At 35.9% G+C, this 15,700-nt stretch overlaps 1 protein-coding gene across 1 annotated transcript in view; it reads left to right on the plus strand.

Annotated features, from left to right (window-relative positions):
• LOC116286653 (uncharacterized) overlaps nt 1–15,700 on the plus strand; it is a 33,158-nt gene that overhangs the window by 6,453 nt on the left and 11,005 nt on the right. Inside the window, exons 2-16 of the mRNA XM_031693217.2 lie at nt 616–798; nt 6,742–6,864; nt 7,174–7,280; nt 7,423–7,515; nt 7,667–7,786; nt 8,198–8,353; nt 10,922–11,050; nt 11,967–12,089; nt 12,176–12,298; nt 12,617–12,757; nt 12,890–13,012; nt 13,228–13,401; nt 13,474–13,662; nt 13,780–15,134; nt 15,212–15,353. Coding sequence (XP_031549077.2) covers nt 713–798; nt 6,742–6,864; nt 7,174–7,280; nt 7,423–7,515; nt 7,667–7,786; nt 8,198–8,353; nt 10,922–11,050; nt 11,967–12,089; nt 12,176–12,298; nt 12,617–12,757; nt 12,890–13,012; nt 13,228–13,401; nt 13,474–13,662; nt 13,780–15,134; nt 15,212–15,353 — 3,184 coding nt within the window. The 5' untranslated portion in view covers nt 616–712. The remainder of the gene's footprint in view (nt 1–615; nt 799–6,741; nt 6,865–7,173; nt 7,281–7,422; nt 7,516–7,666; nt 7,787–8,197; nt 8,354–10,921; nt 11,051–11,966; nt 12,090–12,175; nt 12,299–12,616; nt 12,758–12,889; nt 13,013–13,227; nt 13,402–13,473; nt 13,663–13,779; nt 15,135–15,211; nt 15,354–15,700) is intronic.

Below are 15,700 nucleotides of genomic sequence, written 5' to 3' on the forward strand. Positions count from 1 at the left end.
GTTAAATTCCTTTCATTTTAATTTTTCTCACCCATTTTCAAGGGCTATTAATAGTAGATTAGGTTGGTAAATGAAATGCATGAAAAAATACATGATGGGCCTTTTGCAACAGTAGATCACGTGACCCTCATCCCCGTAAAAAGAGACGTTATGTCAAAATGAACACCAAAAATGGAAAGAGCACCTCGATATTAGTAGGAAGGCAAAGTTTCAGCTTATTACATTATGCAACATCTAACATATTTCCCCACACAAATCCTTATAAAATATTCGATTGTTGTCTCTAGTTGTCAATTTTTCTTAAAGAAATAACTTGGAGTTGCAAAGAAGCAATAATGAAGGGGCTACAAACGAACTGATGATCAGTCGACATCAAAGGAATCTGGATCAATAAAGCCGTTTTTCACTTGACACCAAACTAATATACAATGATTCACCAAAAATTAATCAAAAAATAACAACAATCACTAGATCATTGGAAAATCGCAATATCATCGCCTTCTGATTCAAATAAGCCCCTGCGCATTTCTAGCTAGTTTTTGCATGTCAATTGAAATTTGATCCATATGTCGTGATATGTATATATATTTACTTGTCTTTCTTGGTTTTTCTTAGAACCGGGGTGTCGTCTGAACGGACGCTACATATACTCATCAGGATTATAAACAAGTACTCAAAAATTATCAGGATTGCGTGATAGAGGTTTTTAAGTATGCACCGCCGGTTTTTTTTACAATCATTTGTCATTTTTGTTGTGGTCATCAGTTTTCACAAAAGTAAAGTCAGTAGTTCAACAAGGTAAGCCGTTCAAGGATCAAAATCTAATGCGCCGCCTCTCACCAATGCGGCCCGAGTTCGAGTCCTGTCGATCTCGATGCCGTATGTGAGTAGAGTTGTTTGTTGGTTTTCTCCTGTGCTTCGAGGGTTTTTCTCCGGGTTCTGCGGTTTTCCTCCCTCCTCAAAAATCAACTACTAAATTCTAATTCAATCAATAAATCTGTTGTGATTGTCCTACGCTATGATACAACAGCTAAAGCTTTATTTATCTATATTCTCTCTCTCTCTCTCTCTCTCTCTCTCTCTCTCTCAAATCTGATGAATTCCGCAAGGAACTTAAATTAAACTTGCCTAATATTTCTTTGAATATCCATGTTAATCCTAATGATTCATGGAAAGAATGGAAAGCAAATTTTCAAAATATTGCTGACAAACATGCACCCTCTAAATCTAAGAGAGTAAGGTGTAAAAGCTCACCTTGGCTTACATCGGAATTAATGAAATCTATTTTTGCGAAACACAAGCTTCACAAATTAGCTGTATTGTCTAACTTACCGGATGACTGGGCTGCATATCGGCGATTAAGAAATGTTACAAACAACTTGATTAAAAAAGTAAAATCTGATTATTATTATTATGATAAACTAAATTTAAATTCCGGTAATCCCAAGGCTGTCTGGAAAACTATTAACCAAATTTTGAATCGAAAAATGTTTCAAATACCATTTCTGAACTCAAAATTGGCGACACGAAATTGTTCGCTTCAAATGAGATTAGCAATGCGTTTATTAACGAACATTTTGCAAGTATAGGGTCCAAACTTGCTTCTACATGTAAAACCTCTGAAGTCAGTTTCGAAAGTTTTATCAGACCTGTTAACACAGAATATAAGCTTAATGAAATAGATGAATCTACTGTATTAAATTTACTACAAAAACTACCCACTAACAAATCTAATGGACTTGATAATATATCAAGTATCTTGCTTAAAGAAGCTGCCCCGGTAATTTCTAAATCTCTTTGCGATATTTTTAACCAGTCTATTCAAACGGGAATTTTCCCTGAAGATTGGAAACTTGCAAAAGTCACTCCAATTTTTAAAGCCAATGAACGTTCTGACCCTAGTAATTACCGACCAATTTCCGTGATTGGTACTATTGCTAAAATTTTTGAGAGAATCGTTTACAACCAGTTTTATGATTATCTCGTGTCTCATAAAATTCTCAGCAAGTATCAATCAGGGTTTCGCTCCCTCCATCCCACTGTCACAGCCTTACTTGACTCTACTAATGAATGGTTCTTAAATCTCGACCAAGGACTTTTAAATACTATAGTATTTCTTGACCTAGCTTAAGGCTTTTGACACTGTTAATCATGCTATATTACTTAAAAAACTATATCTTAATGGTGTCAAAGGCTCTTCGCTTGAATGGTTCAGTTCTTATCTAAACAATCGGCAACAGAGATGTTTTGTCAATGGTAGTCTTTCTGATTCTTCTTTTTTGACCAGCGGCGTTCCGCAAGGAACGATCCTAGGTCCATTATTATTTCTAGTTTATATCAATGACCTTCCCTGTTGTCTAAATTTTTCATCGGTTCGTATGTACGCTGATGACACGAGCATCTCTTTTGCTGCCAAAACCCTACATGAACTTGAACCAGCTATTAATGATGATTTGAGTAAAATAAGTACTTGGCTTTTAGCAAATAAACTTAGTCTAAATGTGACAAAAACCGAGTACATTATCTTAGGGTCTCACTTTGAGCTAAATAGCTTAGTGCGCAAGCCGTACATCCACATTAATGGCTCAGCTATCCCCAGAGTATCATCTAGTAAACTTCTGGGAGTCCATATCGATGAGACATTAACTTGGGATGTTCATATTGAACATATTTGCAAAAAATTATCTTCGGCTATCTATGGGCTAAAACGCGCAAGACCTTTTGTACCATTTAATACTCAAATCGTTATCTATAATTCTTTAGTAGAACCTCTATTTAATTATTGCTGCGAAGTATGGGGTAATTTAAACAAAGAACTTGCCGAAAAACTACAAAAACTGCAAAACAGAGCAGCAAGAGTCATAACCCAGTCAGACTATGATATTAGATCTGTTGATATTTTACAAAGTCTTGGCTGGGAAAATCTTGAGCATAAACGCAAAAAGGCTCTTGCTGTCTCTATGTTCAAATCTGTGAATAAGCTATATCCCTCTAACATATCTGAGGGGTTTTCGCATGTACATGAAAAAACTTCTTATAATTTAAGAGAATGTACTTCAAAACTATGCCTACTTCACCCCAAAACTGAATTTCTAAAGCGCAGTTTTAACTATAGAGGTGCTAAACTATGGAACTCTTTACCTAAAAATCTCAGAGAAGCCAAATCTATTAACGACTTTAAATCCAAACTAAAAAATATTGACCTGTCTGTCAATGGTCTATAATTTTTTCTGTATGTATTTTATTATTTATACAATAGCTATATATATATATATATATATATATATATATATATATATATATATATATATATATATATATATATATACATTTCTATTTATACTATATTCTAGATCATTTTAATTCTACACTGAACTATCATTTTTAAATCACGGCTCCCTTGTAAAACAAATGTGATAATTTGAAGGAATCCCGGTTATAAATAAATAACAGTTCAGTTCAGTTCAGTTCTCTCTCTCTCTCTCTCTCTCTCTCTCTCTCTCTCTCTCTCTCTCTCTCTCTCTCTCTCTCTCTCTCTCTCTCTCTCTCTCTCTCATATCTGTGCGCTTGATAAAGGAAGGTGCTCCAATTATTATTAATCCCTTAGTTAAGATTTTCAATCAATCTATAGACAGTGGTATTTTTCCAAATGACCTTAAACTCGCCAAGGTAACTCCTATTCATAAAGCAAATGATAGAGATGATTTAAACAATTATCGCCCTATCTCAGTACTTCCTGCCATTGCTAAACTTTTCGAAAGAATTGTCTTCAACCAGTTATATACTTATCTTAGTTCAAATAACCTGCTCTCTGAAAAACAATCAGGTTTTAGACCACAGCACTCAACGACTACTGCTCTGCTGGAACTTACAACTGAATGGCTTACAAATATAGATGAAGGGAAGATTAACTGTATCACCTTCCTTGATTTTACGAAAGCGTTTGATACAGTTAATCACTCTATCCTTCTCCATAAATTAGCTAATTACGGCATTGCAGAAAATTCATTGAAGTGGTTTAAATCCTATTTAACTGAGCGAAGACAGAGATGCAACGTGAATAATACATTATCTACTATAAAACAAACCCTTTGTGGAATTCCCCAAGGGTCAATCCTAGGTCCATTATTATTCATATTGTATATTAATGATTTACCAAATAGTGTACATTTTTCAAGTACAAGAATGTACGCGGACGACACAAGCCTCACGGCTTGTAATACTTCCGTAAAATCTTTATCTGAGCAGATCAATTCTGATATTATTAGCATATCCAACTGGTTGATGGCAAATAGATTAAGCCTTAATTCAACAAAGACTGAATATATGTTTATTGGGTCTGACGACAAATTACGTCAAATAAGTTCCAAACCACATGTTTACCTTGAAGGTAAACAAATCGCACGTGTCCAAACAGCCAAAACCCTGGGGGTTGTAATCGACCAACGCCTGTCCTGGGCTGACCATGTCGATCATATATGTAAAAAAGTTTCATCAGGCCTGGCTGGCCTTAGACAGGTTCGTGATTACGTCCCCCAGGAGACGGCGATTGCAATATATAATTCGCTGATAACTCCTTGGTTTGACTACTGCGATGTGGTTTGGGATAATTTACCAAAAACATCAGCTGACAGACTCCAAAAAATGCAAAATCGCGCAGGCCGAATTATAACTAAGAGTAATTATGAAACTAGGTCGCGCGACATTTTAATGTCTCTAGGATGGGAAAATCTTCAAAACAGGCGGAAGAAACATAAAGCCACAATAATGTACAAGACTTTGAATGCTCTTGCACCTCAAAGTTTAAGAGACCGCTTTGAGTATCAAACTACAAAATATAATTTGCGAAAGGGAGAAAAGTGTTTAAAATTATCGAAACCAAACACTGAGTACCTCAAACGTGCGTTCTCCTATGAAGGTGCAAAAGCATGGAACTCTTTGCCTTCAGATATTAAGTCAGCTAGAAGTATAAGGGAATTTAAAAGAAAGCTTTCTTCTGTTGGACTCTCATAAACTTTTTTAGCTGTCTAAATTGTATTCTTATTTAACTCGACATTCTTGTAAAGCAATTTTTATATTGATAGAATTTTTTTCGAGTATAAATAAAGTATCACTCACTCACTATCACTCACTCATTCTCTCTCTCTCTCTCTCTCTCTCTCTCTCTCTCTCTCTCTCTCTCTCTCTCTCTCTCTCTCTCTCTCTTATTAATTCCCGTTAGGATTTCAGTTAAATTACATGCAGAGCTTAAGACTTAAACTATAAATCAATTTAACCAACTAGGACAAACTAACTAACTACAAAAAGAAACACGTTGAAATACCTGCCCAAATAAAGAGAGTATACACTTATTTCAATAAAGTTAGTCACCAAAAACCTAGATAGCTGAGGTCACTGAGCATCATGGGAAACTTTTCATATCAAAAAAGCATATATATACGAAGCTTTTTTAATACAAACTACAGCTCGATGATGCTCAGAAGAGATGAGACTGTAAATGGTAAAAGATTCGCAAGTCCATGAACAGTTATCGAGCGGTTGAACGTGTAAAATGAATCTAACCATAATCCTTGTCGACCTCAGCTTTATAGCTTTTCAGTTGACAAACTTTATTGAAATAAGTGTATCAATATGATGCTCTATGTCATCCACAGCTATATTTATCAGTATGTTAGCCAATGCATAGCCACTGTGATTATAGCAGTGTCTACGCGGTTGCCACTGTCGCAGCTGTCGTTAATTTTTAATTTTCACTCAATGTTGCATGCAAAACGGACAGGTTCGGCTCAGGATAAACCTCTAATTTTACCCCCGCAAAGGGTACTCCCTTATACAGTATATTCGGGGATGTTTTTGTGGGGGATTTTGGTCTTAGAAAGGGCATATGATTTCCCATGATATTGTCTTGTACAGGGTCATCATTCTTGGATACGCGTTAACGGTTTAACCAATAGTTAACTCTATCAGTAGCGTTTCCAATTCTTATATGAGGTGTTCATTTTAGACCCTTTTTTCCGAAACTTATGTTTTTGCTGCCATATATTCTTGTCTTAGTCTTAGATAGTCTCCCTCGCATCCGTTTTTAGTGTCGGTCGTCACGCAACGCTCGTTGCGTGACGACCGACACTAAAAACGGATGCGAGGGAGACTAAGTCTTAGACCAGGGTTTTCGGATCTCAGCGGCATATCCCTATCACTGAAACACCCCTAGTACCTCTCCCCCGAGGATCCATTCACATTGCGTACCGTTGTGTAAAAAACTTCCAGGTGATCTTAAATAGTGACTTAGAAATGACGTCACTGCAAAAGTGTGGTGTTGTGAACCTGTGAAAATATGACCTGCGAAAATAAAAACATGCCTGCCATTGCAATAAAAACTGATATGAGACACATGAATTATTGTGTCACTGTTATCAAGCGCGTACAACTAGGAACGTTATTTTCTTTTTATTGGTGGCCTCAGAAGAAAGCGGGAGTCTCTAGGTAAAACCATATTGTTTCAACAGTCACTGCCAATTTGAAGTGGATGGCTTGAAACTCATAATTTCCGATCGCGAGGCCGGGTCGCGAGGTAAAGTGACACCTCAGGTTTGCAAATTCGGCTATTTTTTCTCAGCGGATCAGCTGGAATTTGTAACTGTCATGAATCTCTTGTTTATTTAAGAAATGGTGGTACAAATTGCGTGAAATAATAATTTTCTAGTTACATCTTTTGATGGTATCTTTTTTATAATCGCTTAGTCACCTGTGCTCAACAAATTATTATGTAACAACGTACTATTCAAGAAGGACTACCGGATGGGGTTACAGGACATACTATACTTCATGCGGTTTCCTTTGGATGAAGCGATGTGCACGTTCTGTGTAAGTATTGTATATTAAGATTAGGTTAGACATGGTTGGAAGGAATCGAATAGTACTAGTTGTCGATTATCCTTATTGTGGTATATATCATATGACATCTAAACATGTTTCATCATGTTTAAGTTTTGGGGTCTAAGCCGGCCGACTTAATTAATATTAAGAACTTAAAATTACCTACTGACCTAATGACCTACTTATTTACTCATATAATGGCATCACTTTGCTTGAATCTTGAAAAAAAATAGCCAATTAATGAGTAGAAATCAAATCGAATGGCGTTTACTTTAAAGCTAATGTTTATAACTTCAGAGGTACCAGGAGAGTCTACTATGTTCTCGAAACCTCTCGTGCAAGTAGAAGCAGATACTACTGTTGCTCAGGATGGCGATCTGGATTGTATAAAGACTGCTCAATACGTAAGTAATGTATGCTCTATATTTCATTTGTCTATCTACGTACGCCCATATTTTGATTATTAAATGTACTTCAAAAAAAAAAAAATTAGAAATCCATTTTTATATGCTCCATCTTTATATGCTTTATATGCTTTATAAACAGCTATTTGCAGAAGTGGTTGTGTTCATGGGAATTGCACATCCCCAAACACATGTACCTGTAACAGCGGATGGACAGGAAGCAGATGTAATATAGGTAAAGTCTCCTGTAATCTCTTGACAATTATATCATTTATCAATCAATTATATTAAGGATACTAAATTTTAAGTTTAGAAAACAGGGAATACTAGACATTTTGTACTTTTTTTTTTTGTTTTCATACTCAATGTTACTGTTTTCTCATTAGATGTGAACGAGTGTAAATCCTCCATCCATGGATGCCAGCAAGAATGCATTAACACTGTTGGCTCATTCATTTGTAATTGCAATAATGGATACATTAAATCATCTACAAAAACCTGTCGAGGTTGGTCAACAATAACTGTGTAATATAAACTGATAAGTATAAATCCAATAATGCATGGTCGTTGTAAATTATTGCATGAATAAATTTCAAATTTAGTTACGATGGATCAGTTGATCAGGTAGTACTAAGGTGTCCCCGATTAGTGTTGCCACCTGTGGAACGCTAGAAGTTTAAACACATTAATAAAGTTATTGATTTGATTTGATTTAATTGAACTTGGTTTTAAATTATAATCTCCGTCTCCTTGTTGAGTCCAAGTATTTTATTGCAGATACATATATAATGTTTTGGTAAAATGACCAAAACAGCACAAACTTTAAGTCATAAATCATCAAACTAATGCCCTGAAAAAGCAAGAAGTATTTTACCAAAATAACGTTTATTCACGCCATGCTCTCTATATTTAAACAGATCAGGATGAATGTACAAGGAGCCCATGTACTTGTGCATCTCGTCAACTCAGTGTCGACGTCTGCAATGCTACTTGTATCAATAGCCCAGGAAGTTATCAATGTTCATGTTCCAAAGGGTTTAAGACAATGACGGCAAGACGAACTATTTGCGAAGGCAAGAATAATTATATAGATACATTGGATTTAAATAAGCCTAAGACTTGCTTTGAGAAAATTCGTCACACTATTGTCTAGAAGTTTAATACAACAAAATCAGCATCATCAACAATAGAAACACAATGAAAAATCATCGGGCAGAATTCTATTGTTCTATGCGACATGAACTTACAGTTGAATGATTTTCAAAGATCGGTATAATTTCACGAATACATTATAGGATATGCATCATTAACTTATTTTCGCTAACACTGATTGGCTAGACCAAAGACAAAGAACTGTCAAACGCAAATGATTGACAGCATTGAACTCCCTTGAGTCATATCAGGGTAAACATTTTGATTGACATCACTTGATACATAGTTAATATTAACTATTCTTGATATGACTAGGAAGAATTATTCGAATGATAGTCAAAGTTTCAATGAGTGATCACATGAATCATTTGTTGTGTTTTTCTTGACAACAGAAGTTGAGAAGTAAACTAAAGCGACTTTAAAGATGAGAGTATGTGGACCGCGTGGCACTAATGAAATAGTAGAAGATAATATAGGTAAGTTGTAGTGCTTGGGAACGAGGTTATTCCGGGCGAAAGCCCTTGGAATTAAATTCGGAAAAATTAAATCCCAGCGAGAATCCCAGCGAGGTCGGAAATTAATTTTTCCGAATTTAATTCCAAGGGCTTTCGCCCGGAATAACCTCGTTCCCAAGCACTACAACTTACCTATATTATCTTCTACTAAAGCGACTTTATTTGGGTTAAAGTCAAAGTTTCAATGAGTGATCACAGGAATCATTTGTTGTGTTTTTCTTGACAACCGAAGTCGAGAAGTAAACTAAAGCGACTTTATTCGAATGATAGTTAAAGTCTCAAGGAGTGATCACAGGAATCATTTGTTGTGTTTTTCTTGACAACCGAAGTCGAGAAGTAAACTAAAGCGACTTTATTCGAATAATAGTTAAAGTCTCAAGGAGTGATCACATGAATCATTTGTTGTGTTTTTCTTGACAACCGAAGTCGAGAAGTAAACTAAAGCGACTTTATTCGAATAATAGTTAAAGTCTCAAGGAGTGATCACATGAATCATTTGTTGTGTTTTTCTTGACAACCGAAGTCGAGAAGTAAACTAAAGCGACTTTATTTGGGTTAAAGTTAAAGTTTCAATGAGTGATCACAGGAAACATTTGTTGTGTTTTTCTTGACAACCGAAGTCGAGAAATAAAAAACTTAAGCGACTTTATTTGGGTTAAAGTTAAAGTTTTCAAGGAATGATAACTTGTTGTGATTTTTACTCTTTGCACACGCCATTAAAAGCCTTTGTGTCCCTTGTTATTATGATGCGCTTGGTGGTTCCAGTAGGCGGAGCTTGTGTTTCTTTTGGAGGCCGCGGTAGATTTAAACCACTCTGATCAGAATGCATTTCGCTATCTGTTTTCGAAAAATTCCATTTAATGGCAAAAATATTTATGTAAAGTCAATGAAATTTCGCAGAGGTAATCCTTCAATGTCTGGAAACATTTCCCATATGAAAACTTTTTGACTTCTTAAGTGATTGTAGAAATATGAGCTAAATCATCAGCTCTTTAAAAAATCTTCATACTTCAGTTCGTTCATATAGGCAAACTTTAAATAGCATTTAATGGCAAAGATATGCGATTTTTCAAGTTATTTTTTTCGGATCTTGCAAGTGGAACTCTAGCACTACAAAAGCCGTATGAAAACTTTTTAAGTTAAGTGCTTCTTCATGCCAGAAATAAGCGTTTTTGATGACAACTACGGCCATTTTGGCCTATTTTCTTTGTAAATGAGCGCGAGCAATCGAGCTGAACATTTGAATTTGGCGCTTTTGAGCTCATAAATGTCCCGGATGTGACGCCCCATTCTGCCCGATGTGAAAACAAGGTGTATATTCTTATTTTAGTTCGGTAGTAATAAATAAAATTCATGTTCTAATCTACAAGAAAATCAGTCACACAAAATACAAAGCTTAGGATTATATTTTCTACAATATTTATCGCATTTTATTTATTTGTTTCATTGATATAACCCGATTGGTAGCCAGAAGAGCACGGTGACCCATAATGCATTTTGGTCATAAATGGTTCCCTTTAATTTAAAAACCTATTATAAAATAATTGGGATACTGCGCGCGCTATGATTGGTCGAAAACCATGTTTGATGAGAGTATCAAAACACGCTATCGTCATTTTTAATCTATCGCGCGCGCTCATTGGTCAGTTTGAATAAGACGGCACGTAGGGAGAATTTACTTAGACTTTGCTTTTTTTCGATCTTTTCGCGCGTTTGCTATTTTATAAAACAAATCAAAAACAGTTTTCTGTGTTTGATACTCTGATCAAGACACTTTGGATGTTAGGAGAACACTCGAGAAGCTGGAAACCACTCCGCTATGTGTCGTGGTTTCCTACGCTCCTCTCGTGTTCTCCCAACATCCCGCGTGTTTTGATCAGAGTATCAAACACGGAAAACTGTTTTTGATCTGTTAAGTCAAAGATGTCATTACAGTATAACTAAAATGTTTCATGTTTTTTCTTTCTATTGAAGACGTAAATGAATGTTCTGGTTACAATAATAAGTGTGGGAAAACACAACAATGCGTCAACACGTTAGGAAGTTACTATTGTGTCTGTCCCCATGGATACAAACTCAAAACAAATCAATCGTTCTGTGAAGGTAAGCCTCACAGGTGAAACTGTTGTTGAGCTTAGACGTTTTTTTTTTTTTGTTTCTTTTTTCCTATTTCAGACTACCTGTCATTCCCTAAAATGTTATTTTTTTGTCTAAGGGGGAGGGGGGGGGGGTCTTGCATGATTTACCAGCCACGGTTGCTATGGAAATAATTAAGATCTGTAAGAGGTTTTTATTGTTATTTACGCTCATATAAAAACCAATTTGTGAAAAGGATCGTTTTCTGAGATATGTGATGACGTCATCACTCAGACGTAATTTATGACGCCTTATTTCATTAAAAAATAAATAACAAGCGTGCGTTTAACACAAAAATAAGGTAAATTATAGCCGAGATGAATTGGAACAAAGTTTTAACTTATTTGAAAACAAGTTAAAATTACGCCAAGCATTATTTTTGAAACGGTGAAAGAGGCCGCCAGGCTGAAATCATATTCAAAAACTTAGAATTGAATATTTTTCCAATCGCTTAACGTAAAGTAAAACCCATGCTTAACTTTGTAATTCATCTCAGCTATAATTTTGATTATTTTAATGCTTAGGTCAAAAACTGATCAAATGTCACAAATGTATGAACGTAAAACTTAAGAAAAACCTCTTAGATTTTAATCTTTTCCATACAGCAACCGTGTCTGGTAAATAGGTTAGACTCCCTAAATGGTTGTGCTTGAGAAGAGATGAATATGGATACAACTTAAACAAACAATCATGTTATTAAGAGAATGAAACGCGATCTGAAATCGAAAAACATTACACCCAAGCTAAAAGGAATGGATCTATTGCTTATCATCATGGTCATCTGTATGCCATTGTTCTCCAGCAAATTTAGAACATATTCTTTTTTTACATACTTATCTAAAATTATATTTCTTAAATAAATTGAAATTAAATTAAAATTCAGATGTAAACGAATGCAAGACAAATAATGGCGAATGTGAACATAATTGTACAAATACCCCTGGTTCAAGACGATGTACGTGTAGGAGGGGCTACCGTTTGGATAGTGACGACAGGTCATGCAGTGGTGAGTAACTCTTTCTTTGTGTTTTCACGACGTATCGCAATGTCAACTTACATTTTGCTTCTGATATATCTTTTTTTCCCTTAAAGAAATAAACGAGTGCCGCGAAGGTATACATAGATGCCAATACGGATGTAGGAATACCAGGGGAAGCTTTACATGTTACTGTGGTCCTGGATACGAACTGAATTCCGACAAAAGGACTTGTTCAGGTACCTTTTATCGTATTCCCCTTTGCAGCTCGGAATAGACAGACGACTTGCACTATAACAGGTCACGCGACCCTACCTATCTTAAAACCAGCAGCTGTGTCAAAATGAACATTAGAAATGAAAAGAGCACCTCGAGATTAGTAGGGAGGCGGGATTTCAGCTCATAACAATCGAAACAGAAGAAATGTCACTAAGTACAATATTTAATATATTTTATGAGGATTCGCGTGGGAATACGAATGCGTATGAAGTACACTTTAAGACTTTAGAACCTTGAAAAAGTTTGAATTATTCATTATTAAAACTATATTCCTGCAGACATAAACGAATGTAGGCGCTATAAAGGTAGATATGTTCCATTATCTACCTGCCAACAGTTGTGTACAAATACAGATGGAAGTTATACTTGTGGATGTAGACGCGGGTTTAAGATCCTGGAAGACAGGAGAAGTTGCGGAGGTTTGTGTAACGAATTGTCATCCTATGTTTTTAAAAGTTTATAAAAACCTTTTTTAGAAGATAAATAGTTCAACTATTTATTTATTAGTTTTCGCTTAATGCTGATAGAATATTTAAATATGATTTTCTTAGATGTCGACGAATGCAAAACGTGGTCACACGGGTGTGGCCAGGAATGCATCAACACACTTGGAAGTTACAATTGTAGCTGTAAGGCCGGATATAAACTTAATTCAGATGAGAGATCATGTAGAGGTAAGTATTCGTATACGCACTTCATGCGCAGTAACGTATGCAGTGACACCTCCTTAGAAAGTAAATTAGATTACTAATTTCATGCCTTTGGGTGCATATATCTTTCCACTAATTTTCTGCTATTCTAGAAATTTATGAAATTACTGCGCATGCGGATGTGGAATCAAAGGTGCTGACAATTTAATCAAGTAATATCATATACCTTTTTATTTTAGCTCTTCCTTGCGAAATTATTAAAAAACCCTTGTATGCTTCATTAAACTGCTCCGGCACAACAACTAGCCATTTCTGTTGGGTTTCATGTTATCATGGCTACAACAGAGAGGGTCCACAGAGAGTAACCTGTATGCCTAACCAAAGATGGAGTGTTCCTCAACCCACATGCCGACGTAAGTTGTCTTACTTCATAACAAAGTACAACATGATTTTTATAATAACAATGTTTTTTGGTCATTTTATAGCGAAGTTATGTGGCATTTTATCTCCTCGACCCAACGCAATTGTATCTCTTCCCTGCTATAGACACTTTCGTTCTTCCTGCGATATGCGATGTATATCTGGATACTATTCATCTGGAAGCAGTAAAGCAACTTGTGATCTTACGGCAGACCAGCAAAATGTTGTCTGGAAAACTGATTTCGAGTGTTTTTGTAAGTATTTAACTCGCCCAATTAAACATTCTCATTGACTACACGATATTAAAGTTGAAAACGCGAATACCTTGGTTCTAATTCAAGAGTTTCAAGACTGTCGATTTACATTTTTAGATGTACGAAACTGCAAGCCCAATCCCTGTCGTCATGGAGGTATTTGTACTTCACTGTCATCAAAGGATTTTCAATGTGACTGCTCCAATACTGGGTATGAAGGGAGACTATGTGAGCATGGAGTCATTGACATTCCATTGTTTCCGAAACTAAAAGCAAATCTCCCATCTCCATACTTATCTCTCCAAGCTAAACCCTCAAAAGAGATCAAAGTATCGATAGTATCAGACGACGATGTAGTCGCAGAACCTAACGAATTGCCAATAACAGGATCAAGTACCAATGCATATTTTACTTTGAAAGCCCAACGGCCTGGTTTCAAGTCGATCTCCTATTACATTCAAGGAGAAAACGAAGAAGACTACCAAAAACCAGCAGATAGCATTCTTTTTGTGACTCCAGAACTTAAACCGGAAACAAAAAGTATTTTCGCTGAAAATCCTACCCTTGAAGACGAATTACCAATAGGGTGCTACATGACAGTGCTTGACAACGATAAATGCTCTGCAAAACTTTCCTCCACGTTGCCATGGAGCCAGTACACAAATCAAGAACAGGTATCGACACAAGGAATAGTGCATTTAACGACTAAGGAAGGAATATCCACTCCTTTGTCCCTAATTGGGTATGACTTTCCACTTTCGTCTGATAGTATACTAAACAAGGTAAAACAATTCCATCATGGTAAGTTAAACAACAATGCTAAATTGAACACATCTGCCGCAAACATCTGTAAAAGCACAAAAATAGGCTTACCTGGAATATTGGAACTAGTTGAAAATGATGTGTTTGCTACCACTTTCTTTAAAGTATTTTCTAAATTTACACCATCATGGATGAAGATTTCTAGCAAGGACGAGACTTCTGTTTTTGACATCAAAAATATTCACGCCTTGATTAATTCCGAATCCAACGCCTGCTCTTCGTTGTTCGATTCTTCAAATGTAATAACATATGAACCAAATATTGGCTCAATTTTTACATTTGACGAAGACATCACTTTACCAGACGAGAGAGGCTTTTGTTATGCAATCGATGTGTGTACCTCAGACGTTGGCTTCGCCCTTCCAAGTGAGAGTACAAAAGCAATCAAGTCATCAGCACTTTTCCAAGACATGAGGAACGCTGGCTGGGATATTGGCCTTACCGGTGCCATCTTTCCTAGGAATGGAAAAGCTACAGTTACCATTGGGCAGAGTTTATGGAATGGAAGGCAGTTAGAGAATCTTAAATTACATGAGTATAAAGTGTTGCTTAAAGGAAGAATAAACATCAAACTGGGAAACAAAGAAAACACAACCATTTCTTTAGCTTATCAGGGAGACATATTCATAAACACAGAAAACCTTGAAAAGGTAATTAAAACGAACTTGATTTTATACTAACCTGGAATGCACTTGGTAACCGGTAACTTGCAAAATTATCTCCACAGAGTTTTCATTATGGATTTGAACGGGAAACTACCAGTGTACTGAAAGGAAAAGCAGCCATGAACTTGACTACAACCGTCTTCGACAAGCAAGTTACCATACACCTTCCACAAAGAGAAGTCGTTGGGAAATCTTTATTAGGAGGTAAATGTTTCGCTTTTTATTACTCTTGAAATTTCCTTCCTCTTACATTTGCATCAGAGGCCGCGTCAAATAAAAGCATTATACTAGTTTCGGAAACTTGGGCATGCATGCAAGGGCTGTCCTGTCACAATATATAGTTTATTGTCTAAGTAACTTTTTATTGTTTAAGAGGATTTTTTTTTCAATAATGAGCAATAATGGCAAAAAGCGCCGAAAACTAGACTTTCGTATTAGTCTTGATCCCAATTTTCGTTTTGGGTTAACTCTCAAAACCTTTTTTTAACAATTAGAAACTGATGTACTATGATAAAATGCTTGTTTGAAGCGGTGTTTTCAATTGTACAAAG

This window comes from Actinia tenebrosa, unplaced genomic scaffold (genome assembly GCF_029948245.1).
Source record: "Actinia tenebrosa isolate PJP-AT-01 unplaced genomic scaffold, QUT_ActTen_1.0 PGA_scaffold6__47_contigs__length_16458017, whole genome shotgun sequence".
Taxonomy (NCBI): domain Eukaryota; kingdom Metazoa; phylum Cnidaria; class Anthozoa; order Actiniaria; family Actiniidae; genus Actinia; species Actinia tenebrosa.